The sequence below is a fragment of the Prionailurus viverrinus genome, chromosome F2, assembly GCF_022837055.1.
Source record: "Prionailurus viverrinus isolate Anna chromosome F2, UM_Priviv_1.0, whole genome shotgun sequence".
In the NCBI taxonomy this organism is placed as follows: Eukaryota; Metazoa; Chordata; class Mammalia; order Carnivora; family Felidae; genus Prionailurus; species Prionailurus viverrinus.
In genome coordinates this window covers 44,373,843-44,388,264 of record NC_062578.1, presented here as the reverse complement: position 1 = coordinate 44,388,264, position 14,422 = coordinate 44,373,843, and the positions used below count along the sequence as shown (strand labels likewise).

At 41.2% G+C, this 14,422-nt stretch overlaps 1 protein-coding gene across 1 annotated transcript in view; it reads right to left on the bottom strand.

The window, feature by feature from the left end:
• The window catches only part of LAPTM4B (lysosomal protein transmembrane 4 beta), a 79,220-nt gene that overhangs the window by 13,751 nt on the left and 51,047 nt on the right, over positions 1–14,422 (bottom strand). Inside the window, exons 5-6 of the mRNA XM_047842140.1 lie at positions 13,654–13,752; positions 8,686–8,781 (exon numbers count right to left, since the gene is read on the bottom strand). Coding sequence (XP_047698096.1) covers positions 8,686–8,781; positions 13,654–13,752 — 195 coding nt within the window. The remainder of the gene's footprint in view (positions 1–8,685; positions 8,782–13,653; positions 13,753–14,422) is intronic.

Genomic DNA, 14,422 nt, shown 5'->3' with positions numbered 1-14,422 from the left:
CCTTGCTCTCTGTGTTCTCTCTCTCCCAATAAATAAACAAATGTTAAAAAAAACATGAGCTTGGGGTACTTTTGCTGTTAAAAACAATGCTGCACAAACATACATTTTTTAAAATTGCTTCCTTAAAACACATACCCAGAAACTTTTCTTAAAATATGTTAAAAAATAAAATCCAAGGTCTCATTTGTTCCTAGAGCAAAAATCAATACACACTCTTTTTTGGACAAGGGTGATACGTAAGTCCATTTCTGTGTTGTTTTAAAGTAAACTGCAATGAAAATCGAGGGTAACTTAATCCTCTGTTCACTGCAAAACTACTATTAATTGTTCTCACTTGCTATTATTATAGGAGGATTACAATTAAGCAATTAAGATTAATAGCCTCTTACCCAGGGTCACAAGGAAAACTGGGTTTATTTGAAATGTTCTTCCAGAACTTTTAGGTTTCAAATATTTGTATGTTGACTGGACTGCTCCATGTCCTCATTGGATGAAATAACTGAAAAGTTATATGGGTCAGAGATAATTTCTAGCAGACCAGGAGATTTTTTTTAAATGCTGTATTTTACAATGGAAGGAAAGAAACATGAACCGAGTTAACATCACATCCGGTCAGCTTGAACCGTAGAACATACATGAGAGCAGGTGAAAAGCTTTCAGGAGGAAATCTCGGGGGCAGCCAATGCAATCTCATGCACAACCAGCCGTGTGAATGTGGGAGCAATCGGGAAGCTGTGTGGGGCTGAGTTACAGGAAGTAGGGCTGCTTAGCACAACTCTGAAGAAGGCAGGTGCCCTGCCGTTACAAAGCTTCCTTTTAACCTTTGCTTTTCTTCCCACTCTAAGTCACCCTCCCATCCCTTCCACTGTGCTAAAAAGCAAAAATAAGCAAGCAAAATAAAAAAGTCCCACGGCTTCTTTTTTTTAATTAATTTTTAAAAAGACTTTATTTTTAAGTAATTTCTACACCCAACATGGGGTTCGAACCTACAACCCCGAGTCGTAAACTCCACCAACTGAGCCAGCCAGGTGCACTCCCCCCACAAAGTACGGCTGCTTCTAAGGTTTGTGACTTGACTTGAGAAGAATCAGCTCAATGAACTGTGTAGCTGCTTCACTCCTCACCCCGCTCAGGCAGGTGCCAGGCACGGGAGGTGAGAACACATGGTCCTGGCTGCAGTCTGCCGACAGTCTAGGAGGAAGCCGGTGCATAAGAACAGACAGAAGCCAGGTTGCTCAGGTCCGTAATGCCCCTCCTGCCGCTCGCCAGCCGCGTCATCCCGGGAAGTGACCCCCGTGGTGCCTCAATGGACTCTTCTGTACACAGGGCTTAGGAGACCCTACTCCAAGGACTCTTGGGGGATGAAGTGAGCTCATATACTCAAAGCACCCAGCACAGAGCCTGGCAGATGGCAACCACCACGTAAGCATTTGGGGAGAGAGCCATGCTACTGAAACTACAGGGCAGGAAGGTAAAACAGAAGCAAAGAGCAGAACATCGCTGGAATTATTCAGCCCCCAGGTGGATGGCATTTGTGGGAACTGTCGTGGAGACAGCACACCAAAAGGTGGTTGGACCAGGTACCTTCCAAGGTACTGTCCTACCCTCAGGCTAAGTGGTTTTATGTTTTTTGTACAGTCACACACAAGAGATATCCCTGAGACTCATCTTACTCCGTATCCCCTCGACTATCAGCTTGCTTTTCTACCACCTACAGCTCCCTCAAATCCTTCTCCTCTTCCTCTTTCCCTCCACCGTGGCCTTGGATCAGACCTTTATTGTCTCCATCGTCATAGTCACCTTGACTCTGGAGATAGTCTCCTAACTGCTCTCTCTGCTTATTGGAGAGTTTACCAAATCTCTATCAACCTCTCACATCTGCCTTGGTTTTTTAAAATTACAAGGGGAAAAAAAAGAAGCTTAGGGAGATCATATAAACTATTAAATTGCAAGGCCAAAGGACACCTACGACTGAGATGTTACAAGTAAGATCCCCCTTTTGTATTCCAGCAGGTAGCAGGCCAGAAGCTTCAGGGTCTAAAGTCACAGGCTACAGTTTTAAACTCTCTAGCAGTCGTGTTCTTAGCACACCTTTCTCTCCCCCCAACCCCTCACTGCTTCTGGACCCTCTGGTCCTACAGGCAAACGACAGTGATGAAAGATGTGCACTGTTTATAAAGTATGTTTAATGAATCCGAGATGCCCAGGACTGGAACAGATCTTGAGAGCCAGCCTAGTAACTTAGTTTTCTGGGGAAGCCCCCCTTACACCGTCTCAGAAAGTGATGAGTTTTCTCAAGAATCTGCAAGATGAGAACTGTACATTCACCTGGCATCAGTCTAGCTTCTCAGGTATGAAGGACCTTCTTCTGAAGTATAACCAAAAATCTCTCTTTGAGGGCATGGGGGGAGATAAAAGGACTCATGTTACTTAGTCGGGAACTTGTTTCTAACCATACCTAACCTATTCCTAGGAAGGAATGAACATCTGATTTTTAAAAGCAACAGGAGGAAAAAATAATAAAGAAATAAAAGCAACAACAGGGGGAAAAACAGGGGTATTTTTTATGCACAAATTTTAACAGTCATTGAGACCACTACTAAATCCCACTCCACTCCACCCCCAGCAACCCCACCCCACCCCCCGCCCCAGCCAACCAAGAACTTGTTTTGGGGCTTTTCTGACAGTCCAAGGTCAGCCTTTCTTAATCTCAGGTCCCTCAGAGGGAAAGAGCTGTTGGGGAGATAATCTGGCTTTCATCAGGTCCCTGACTTTTTTCTTTTTTTAAAAAAAAATTTTTTTTTTTTCAACGTTTATTTATTTTTGGGACAGAGAGAGACAGACCATGAACGGGGGAGGGGCAGAGAGAGAGGGAGACACAGAATCGGAAACAGGCTCCAGGCTCTGAGCCATCAGCCCAGAGCCTGACGCGGGGCTCGAACTCACGGACCGCGAGATCGTGACCTGGCTGAAGTCAGATGCTTAACCGACTGCGCCACCCAGGCGCCCCTCCCTGACTTTTTTCTTAACTGCGTTTTTCAAGCAGTCAGACTCAAAACAGGGCCCCACATGGCAAAATACTTTCTGAAGTCAACACAGTAAGCCTGTATATAATGTTAATCTGGATTAGCACCCACAATGCGACATGGCATAACAGGCTCTATGTTATGATGTTTAAAATTTTCCTGTGTATCCATAAATGGTTAGGAATTTTCCTACATTACTCAAAGTCTATGATTTATTTTATCTGGAATCAGAACTTCAGACATCATCTTGGCTAAATATTAATCTCACTGCTTTTAAAGTGCTCCAATTCCAAAGGAATCAGGTTCCCTACTCTGGGATTTAACTAAATACTGGGTATTACCATGACTCAAATCTTCACTGGTGTTAGCAAGACAAGACTGCATAGATTAAAATAGTTTTTAAAATCTCAATTTGCATACATTTTAATGTGAAGGAAATCTGTTTCTATAATCTACGTGTTTAGTATTTGATACATTTTTCTTCTTAAGGCCAAATTTTGATGGCAGTAGGGGAGAAAATGTGGTATTATATAATATGTATCTGGAAAGTGATTTCTACAACAATGTCCTCAAAGGAACAGTGTGTCTCCTCAGGGAACCCAACAGCGTGACACAGGGACTCAGAGGGGACACTGTGGGATTTTTTAAAATTTCAAGGAAAGCACAGCAACAACTGGTAGATATTATACTCATTTCTTTTTCTTTTTTTCCAAGTTTATTTATTTATTTTGAGAGAGAGGGAGAGAGTGAGTGAGCAAGGGAGGGGCAGAGCCCAACACGGGGCTCCATCTCACAAACCACAAGATCATGACCTGAGCCGGGATGCCTGGGTGGCTCAGTCAGTTAAGTACCTGATTCCTGATTTCAGCTCAGGTCATGATCTCGTCACTTGTAAGTCCAAGCTCCGTGTTGGGCTATAAGCTGACAATGTGGAGCCTGCTTGGAATTCTCTCTCTCCCTCTCTCTTTGCCCCTTCCCCACTTGTGCTCCCTCTCTCTCAAAATAAACTTTAAACAAACAAAAAGATCATGACCTAAGCTGAAATCTAGAATCGACCCCTTAATTAAATAAGCTACCCACGCCCCTATTATCCTCACTTGTACTCTTAGATTCTCTGGACCTGACTACTTAATGCAATGGACAGTTAGGTATTCCTTTTGGCTTATGAGCACCATGAAAAAAAAAAAAAATACCAAGACCCTAGAGCATTATGAACTAACAGAGTTTGTGACCACTCTGTTTTAATCATTTCTTTTAAAGGTTTTGCTGTAGTTTGGTTGGGAAACTGGAGGTTAGATTAACTCAGGGAATGAGTTCCAGTACCTGATAACTCCTCTGTCCTCCACCTAAGCAGTATTCGAAAGAGTACATATACGACTAATAATATGTGTACTATTTTAGAGAAGAAAAGAAATTTAAAAAGAGAACACATTTATTTTCTACCAACAAGAGCCCCCAGAGGATGCTTCCACAGAGGTCACCCTGAGACTATTCAGCCTGGGAGAAAAGCCATCTGGCCTAATACTTGATAGGAAGTGAAAGGCAACATGTTATTATGTCAGTGTGGATTCCCAATAAAGACAGGGACAAAAGAGAAACACATTATTACATGCTACGAGGATCTTAATATAGCTATGGAGTCCAGGGAAAATGACAGAACTAGATCACTCCAACCCCCACTCAGGTCTCAGAGCGAGGCTTCGGCATATTGGGATTTTTAAAGTTGGAATGCTAACATTAACTCCTTTCGTTCTAGTCAAAACCATTCTTAAACATGCGGAGCCCTGCTTAAAGAGAAATATGTTGTCTTGGGGCGCCTGGGTGGCTCAGTCAGTTGAGCAACTGACTTCGACTCAGGTCATGATCTCACTGTTTGTGAGTTCGAGCCCCGCATCGAGCTCCGCATCTGTGCTGGCAGCTCAGAGCCTGGAGCCTGCTTCAGATTCTGTCTCCCTCTCTCTGCCCCTCCCCCCACTCATGCTCTGTCTCTCTCAAAAATAAATAAATGTTAAAGAAATTTTTTTAAAAGAAATATGTGGTCCAAACCTAGAAATCCAGATTACGGTCTCCACCTAAAGAAAGCAGCGCTCCTTGGAGAAATGGCTGATTATGAGTCTGGGACAGAAAACGGACGAGAGGAGCCTGGAGCATCTTCTCAACCAGACAGCAAGGAAGCCACACTTCTGTCAAAAGATTTGGGTGCCAACCTGAAGAGGCTCCAATTGGCCAAAAATGGCACAATTTGAACATTAATACAGATAAAAACTATATAATATACGAGCTTTTTAGAGAAAGCTTTTATATTTTTCCCTTAGAAAGTTCCAAAAAGGCATGGAATAACAGGTTAAAGTTTTATTTAGGTTTACTGACAAAATTTATCAAGACACTTTACTTTCCAACTGGACACCCCCAGACTCTTCTCATAACAGGCCCTTTTTTCCCTGAGTTCATTTGTTCCATAAAAAACAAAATAAAACAAAACAAACAAAACCTTCACTGGTCACCACTAGAGAATGACAGACCAATGTATCATTTTGAAAACTGATAAATAACAAAAAGAAGTATATTTATCCAGGTCACAAGTACCTCTGGGTAACCCAATCGAACATGAGGGAAAGTTTCTCTTTACAGAAATATTCCAGCTAGTAGTGAACAAGGACTGACAGCCTGTCACCATCCTGCAACCCCTCATCAATCACCAAATCCAGGCATTAGGTATCACTGGTTGCTGACGTTCCAAAAAGGCAGAATCAGTCAGACATTATCTGCCTCTTGACGGAAGAACAAATGATCAATTATGAAGTCATGTTGCAAAAAAAAAGGTGGGGGTAATGAATATGGAAAATCCCTAGATCCGAGTACTAATCTACTGGGAATACAGAGGACTATATTACAGGCATACGGTCAGACAAATCTAGTCTGTAGGACAAACTAGTTTCTTTAACAACAAAATTAGAGTCTTAAAATACAGAGTGACCCATTGTTCCTGTTTCAAACCACTAGAAAAATTATGACATTTATGAGGCACTGGAAATCTGAGCACTTACTAGGTATTGTATGATATTAAAGCATTATTAATTTAGTAATAGTAAGGACTCTTTTAAAAATAAGCACAATACCATTATCTTTTTTTAACAATGTGTTTTGTTTTGTTTTGTTTTTTAAATATTTGAGAGAGAGAGACAGACAGAGCATGAGCAGGGGAGGGGCAGAGAGAGAAATGGAGACACAGAATCCAAAGCAGGCTCTAGGCTCTGAGCTGTCAGCACAAAGCCTGGTGTGAGGCTCGAACTCATGAACAATGAAATCATGACCTGAGCTGAAGTCGGATGCTTAACCGACTGAGCCACCCAGGCGCCCCTAAAAAAATCTTTAAAAATACTGTCAGAAAGCTGAGACTCAGGTGATGATCTAACACTGTATTTTGGACTAGACTATCAATGCAATCCAATTATGAGAAATGATAAATCTTCCTTCCCCAGAAATACTCTTCTTTAAACACACACAGAAAAAGAAAAGGTTCACTGGGAACTCCGAGAAAGTAGAAACATTATCAGCAACTCAGTGTCCCATCTTAAAAACAGCAAGTCAGTACAGCACAGTCAAGAAGATAATGACCAATAACCACTACCAAGCAATCCCCAACACCTTTGTCAAAACATCAGGAAACCATTGCAGTTGGCAGTCGTCCAACGTCCCAAATCCTAGTTACTCCAAACCACTGCCAAGCTGGAAGCTTTTCTGAGGAAAGAGGTCTATTATTAGAGGAGCTGAAGATGTCCAGTTGAAAAGTACAACTATTTTCAGTTTATATTCGCCTAAATAAAACCTACCTGTTATCCCATGTCTAATTCTGACTCTTTCAAAGGGAGAGAAAATAAAAGCTTCCTCTAAAAAAGCAAGTTGGCTGCATTTTAGGGACTTACTCATGGCTCTTAAATTCTCTAAGCATCCCAGTTTCTACAAATATCAGAATATCCTTGGATTTGAAGGTATACCTATACAACGTGCACCCTTTTAGTCCTTCCACCTTGCTTCTATTAAGAATACATACCACTCTTTGGAAAGCACTGAAAAAACAACCACCACTGACAGTGTATCAACACAAACACGTGCAGTACAGGCATTATCTTCTCTGAGATACTTCTCAAAGTTCTGTAAGTCCCATACATCATGATATTTAAGGATGAGGTTGCTTGTTTAGCAACTTTATTGGTTCTTCAAACTCAAAAATCTCAAACTTTGTTTAGATTTTTCATTAGATCAGCAGGACAATAAATGTACTCTGGGATTTCTTCTTGAAGAAAGGGCAGGAAAAAAGAAACTTACAGGTAACTAAGTACCCAGAAACTCAGAGAAGGAAAAAATTCTTTAAGCCAGTAATTTTATCAAAATTATGATAATTACGAACAGCGATTTCTTTAAAGAGATTACTGACCCAAGAGGAATTCTTTAAAGGGTTGAGCAGAACATGTGTTTACTGCAATCAGGGCATAGGATTCTGCAGGACCCATCCCCACCCCACCCCCCACAAAAGGGCCTCTCAGCATCTGGTGTGTTGGGCTTCGTGCACCTGACCATGGCCTCTTGTTAAACCACTGCTCACACACATGCGCGTCAACTCAACAAGTGTTTGGTGAGCACTTAGGAAAACGATTCGTGTACAGCATGCTTTCTCTCAGAAATCCCACATAGTTCTCAGTGTATCAGCTTGTACCTATATATTTAATATAAAGCACGATACTGTTTTATTCCCATCTTATACACAGGGAGGTCGAGTCAGGGACAGGTTAAATCACTTCAGTAAGGTCACAAGGTGAGTAAGTCACCACAATTTAAAAACCAAAACAAAATATAAAACTCTGTTCTGGTTTAGACCTAACACGCCATTTGTATTTACCCTTCCATGTGTCCTGTCCATTCTGTCCCCTCCAATCCCATCTGTTACAAGCCATCCCACACATTCATGTCATCCATCACCAACCTTTGCATCAACTGCTCCTTGAGCACGCACTTGTCCCGAGCACTGCGTCAGGCACTGTGCCGAGTACAAATTCGATGGAGACATAGGCAGGTTCCTATCTAGAGGGCTTACACTTTTCCTGTGAGCCAGGCAGTTTAAGATAATTTCCATAAAGTACAAATGATTTTGAGGACTCTTCCAGTAAAATCACGTTTTCCACAATCCTATTAAATAGGTTTAAAAATTTTAAGTATGAACAACTAGAAGCAAAACAAGAGTTAAAAACATAGGGACCTCTGCCACCCTCATTTCTCTCTCTGTACAGTCACGTTTCTCGAGGTTTCAACTCACATTCTCAATTCTCTCTCAAGTGAGAGCACACAGTCATAGTAGGCAGAACTGATATCTAGAACTTTATACCATGGTTTAATAATTCAAGTTTAAGATACATAAATATGGGGAAGGCACATATATTATCCATCTGTAATATTTTTAAAAGTAAGCCAGAAGTTGAGCCACCTAGGTTTTTTAATATCCTATAAGGAAAACAAAACACATTTCATTCAACTATGAATCTTTTGATGACTAAGCAGCTCATGAGTATGTCAACAACAGTAAGATCACAGCAAACACTAGAAACATCTAGAAGCTGTCACATAATATGGCAATCTCCACATTAAATGACTTTGCACCTACCGTAGTGTCATTGCTGGTAACATAAACCAGGACATCAGAGGAGTTCCTGCCATTGATGTATCGGTAGCAGTTCCAAACACAGCTAATCAAGTAACCCTGTAAGTGAGTAATAACTATTAGATCTTTCATTTCAACTTCAGAAGATTTTAAATAACCCCCCCCCCCCGCCCAGTTACAAAACTTTTATTTACATAACTAGTACGTGCACATAGTAACTCTACTAAACCAAAAAGTCCCTAAAATTACAAGTGTTGGGTACTTTTCTGCCAAAGGGTGCTGCTATAGCTTATTCTATCACACCACCCCGGAAGGCAGTGGGGGGCCGGGGAGGGGGGGATAGGGAAGAGGAAGAGAATCTGTGAGAAAAGGTAGTTGGAAAGAGCAACGGCCACAAACATTTACTGCCCCCAGTGTCACAGGTCAATTTATTAACCCATTTCTCATCACATTTTAATTCTCTGTCTTTGGGATCTTTATTTTACTTTTATTATACGTGATTAAACAAGTCATACACAAATTAATTTTTTCAAAAACGTTCACAGCACATAAATTTGCTTCATGGTCAATAAAATTCACTAAAACATTTCCCATTTTCATAATGAAATATCCAAAGATAATTAGAATTAATGTCTCGAATAAAGATATGAATAAATAATGTCAGGAGGCAGGAATAAAGCGTGAGCTCGTGGGAGGTGTTCTATGTAGACTATGAGCCGCTTGCATTCCGCTCCAATCACCTGGAACTGGATTAAAGGACTTCAAAATCCCTTTCTAGCTGTACAATTCTTTGATCAAAAAATGTAATGATGTGGAAAGACTGGAACCCTCGTATGCTGCCGATGGGAATGTAAAATGTTCCAGCCGCTTTCCACAAGAGTCTGGGGGTCCCCAAAAGGTTAAAGAAGGTACCATATGATCCAGCACTTCCACTCGTAGGTATGTGCTTCAGAGAAATGAAAACATGTGTCTGCACAAAATCTTGTGCACAAATGTTCACAGCGGCATTATTTGTAATATCCAGGAAGTGGAAACAACCCAAACATCCATCAACCGTTGATGCGGTAGATGAAATGTGGTACACGCATACGATGGAACAGTGTTCAGCCATAGAAAGGAAAGGAATTCTGACATATGCTGCAACCCGAATGAACCTTGGAAAACATTACGCTGAGTCAAAAACGGTCAGTCACAGAGGACCACATGCTGTATGATTCTATTTACATGAAATGTCTAGAACAGGCAAATCTACAGAGACAGAAAGTAGGTTAGTAGTTGCCAGGGGGAGGGGTTCTGGGGGTGGTGAGTGATAAAAATGTTCTAAAGTTATGCTGCTTAACCACAGAGCTGTGTTCACACAACTCCATGAATATACTAAGATCCACCGAATTGTACCCTTTTAATAGGAGACTTTTATGACACATGAATTACACTGCAACAAAGTTGTTTGTTATAAAACAAAGTTGTTTGTATAAAACAAAGTTGTTTGTTATAAAAGAAGATATTTAAGGACGAAAGGGGTGCTTGTCAACATTTCTCGGAAGAGTGAGATAAAACACTCTGTCATATACTCAGAATGCTGTCTTAAGCTGCATTCATACTTAATGGTGATTACTTCTTATATTTAAGTATGCTGTGAGGATGTTAGGATGCAAATGTATAATGCTATTTTACAACATGTTCCTGGACAGCAATAATCTGAAACCAGATATCAACAATGAGAAAGAGAGGAAGGGCAGATTTCTTGAACAACGTACACAGTATGTTCAATTTACTCAAAGCTTCAGTTTACTCAGTAATGCCATTGTTTCTTTTGTGGGAAAAAAAAGCGCCTTAGACTTTTTGGGAATTCCAATACAAATGAAGAAGAATGTTTGGACATATCAGTTACGTGTTATGTAAGAAGACTACTCATCCATTTTTTTTAGCAGTGAACTGTAGCTATTTTTAAAAAAATTTTTTTTTTTAATGTTTATTTATTTTTGAGACAGAGAGAGACAGAGCATGAATGGGGGAGGGTCAGAGAGAGGGAGACACAGAATCTGAAAGAGGCTCCAGGCTCTGAGCTGGCAGCACAGAGCCCGACATGGGGCTCGAACTCACGGACCATGAGATCATGACCTGAGCCGAAGTCGGACGCTTAACCGACTGAGCCACCCAGGCGCCCCAAACTGTAGCTATTCTTTAAGACAACGTGAGCCCCTGCAAAGACAAATCTGTAACAGAAAGGCTGAACACCAGAGGGGAAGTGCCCAGGGACTGGGACTTCACAAGCTCAGGCGGCATTCTCGAGGGCCCCCTGCAACACCACGTGCATTCACTTACTCAACACTCCAACAGGGGGAAAACCTCTGGCCTATTGTCACTAAAAACCCAATAACTGACTTCAGTGATCTTATTTCTTTCTTGACATTTCTGTAAGCTTATTCAACTTCAGGAGAATTAAATATCTAATATGTTTCCCAAATAACCTTGCATTGACAAATCATGTCCATCATGTATTTGCAGAGCTAGGCGGTAAGCATTGCTCCCTTTGTGGCCTTGGAACAGACTGAAACGGACTACGCGTCCTGGTTTGGGCTCCTAGGGAACCAGTGTGGTGATTAATCTTATTAAACAGTAACAGTGAAATCAGGTCGTGAGAGCCACTGATCAGGTAAACTGATATGTGAAGTCACAACATGTAGACTCATATTTATTTAATCATTACTGAGTCTCTACGTGCAAGGCATCAGCTTAGTGCTAAGCGGAATATAAACATGAAGGCCTAGTCTACGTTCCCAAGGAAATGCAGTCTAGTTAATAGGTATGTATGTAACGAAATATTAGGAGAAGTACACATTTCCCACAGGGTGGAGGCAGATTTGTATTGTGCCTTTTATTAGATCATAATGATAACTAAGTGTTTTGCAATTTATAAAAGCACCCTCGGGCAGAAATTGTTCTTATTCACGACCAAATCCCAGTACCTAGAACACAGCCTGGCACACGGAAAATGAATGAATGACACATCTTCCCATCCATTAGGGCACTTAAACCTCACAGGCACTGTACAGAATGTTTTCTTCACCATTATTGCTAGTTATTAAATGAGGAAACCATGGCTCTGGCCACTCGGCGAGAAGCAGCAGTGACAGAAGCTAAATCAGACTCAACAACTCCAAGCATTTCCAATACAAATGAAAATGCCTACTAATAAAAATGCCTTCAAGAGCACTCGGAGGACCCAGCCTCCGAGCTCCTGGTAATGGCAGAAAGCGGCTTGGTCAGACTAACCTTCCTTCAGGCAAAAATGATAGAATCTGGAGTAAAACATGTGCACAACTTGAAAGCATGGAGGGTAGGTGGGGGGACCGAAAGCAGGCAGAAACTAAAGAGTCTACCTGTGAAAGACAAACTACCAGGAGTAGAGGATTGATAGTTGATGACCTTTTGCCAGAGGGTGCTGCCAACTCTGCATGTGACAGGGGTGACCTGGGGTGGCAAAGGACAACGTTCGGGGCTAACTGAGCAGCCGGAAGGCTGGGGTGAGAGGAGCAGAACCACACGGAGGGGTAAAGCCTCCAAATCCGTGTATAAAATTGGCCCAAACCTGAAGCACTGAACTACACGGGCAACATCCACATATTCAGAGTTTCGTGGGGAAAATGTAGACACAAATAATCTCCTACTCCTCTTCATATTACCTGCTTGAAGTGACTTTTCTCCCTAAATGAGGCTTCTTCAAGCTTACTGATGCTTATTTAAAAAAAAATTTTTTAAGTTTATTTATTTTGAGAGCAAGAGTAGACAAGTGGGAAAGGGGCAGAGAGAAGGAGTGACAGAATCCCAAGCAGGCTCCACACCGTCAACACAGAGCCCGAAGCGGGGCTCAAACTCCTCAACTGTGAGATCACGACCTGAGCGGAGACCCAGAATTGGACGCTCAGATGTTTAGCCGACTGTGCCACCCAAATGCCCCAAGGCTTGCTTTTTTAAGAACTGGGTAAGTTTACACCAAAATAAACACAATGAAAGACGTTAAGGATTAAAAGTTCAAAGTCTAGGAACAATTGAGAAATTTTTACTTATTGGTAGCACACAAGCACAAATTATAGTGATGTTTTTATCATCAGGTTCACAAAAATGAAAAAGGAGAGCTGGTACTCAACTGCTGAGGTGGGGGAAATAGTGCTGACAGGGTGTCAGTCACCCAGTTTGGGGGGAGATCAATTTGACAACCAATCAAAAGCCCTCCAACTATATATACCCTCTAAGTTTAAGAAATGTATCCTGAGGAAATAAATATATTGAAGATGAAGTAAAAATATTCATTGCAGGAGCGCCTGGGTGGCTCAGTCGATTAAGCATCCAACTTCAGCTCAGGTCACGATCTCATGGTTTGTGAGTTCAAGCCCTGCATCAGGCCGTCTGCTGTCAGCACAGAGCCAGCTTCAGGTCCTCTGTCTCCCTCTCTCTGCCCCTCCTCCACTTGCTCTCTCTCTCTCTCTCTCTCTCTTTCTTGAAAATAAACATTTAAAAAAATATATTCACTGCAGCACTATTAACAAGTGAAAAAGTAGAAACTGTCTTGATGTCCAACAAAAAGTAATTTATTAAATAATGATAAATTCATACACCAGATGGTTAGAGAACACTGTTCAAAATATATTACATTTTAAAAACAAATTACAAAAGAAAGTGCACACAGACATTGTAATGGCTGTTGCAGTATATGAGACATACAACCTAATGTATAACATTAATGTATTCCCACCCAAATGGATTTTGGAATAACCCTTGGTTGGCCTGTGGAAGTGTGGTTACTGTTACTCTCCTATAAATAAGAGAAAGAACAGAATTGTTAGGAAATAAGAAAACAGTTCAGAAATCTAAAGCAAGAAAAAAAACTGACACAAGTTTGCTTACTTCTTCAACATTCATGAATACATTTAATAATATTTAAGCCGTAAGTAAAATATTCACACTTACCTTAAAAGTCAAGATAATGCTGATAAACAGAAGAATAATAAGGACCAAGCAGGTAGGATTCACGGACATGATATCATCTCTGTAGGGAAAATTAGGAGGCTGCAAATAAAAAGTGCCTTATTAGCAAATCTCATTAATCATTCAGGATTATACTCTTTAGGCATTCACCAGCTATGCTTATTAAAAAGCAATTAGTTAAAGCAGACAGTTATTATTATGTAAGACCCCTACAAACTTTCTAGCCTACCTCTACTAATTAAAGAGTAACAAACGGTTTGTGGGGAGAGGTCAGTGTACTCATAATTCAGGCAATAACTCGTGAAAAGAAAAATCACAGCAAGGTTCATTAAATGAGACCTCAAAATGTAACACTGCCTCCTATGATCCAAAAAGTTAGAAGTCAGTAGTCTATATATACCTCTGACATTTAGATTTTATGCAAATTCTGGACCACTCTAAAGGGCTTGCACAGGGCAAGGAGGAAAAACTATTAAAATCCTGTTTTATTTATACAGAGTATTTTTGCTAATACTGCTTCTCTTCAAAGAGCAAATCTTTTACACTAGTAGGTATTCACAGCGTTAAAAACCAAAGACCAAGCCCTACCATCTGACCATACGGATGAAGTATCGGGTCAAAGAAGTCCCTTCAGGAGGACCCAAACCTGCCCCTATGATTGGGGGTGACAGGGCCCCACCATGAAGCCCCTGCTCTGCCTGGGGGAAGCCCTCCTCTAACCGGCCTGGGTCAGTGTGCGTGGAAGGCAGCT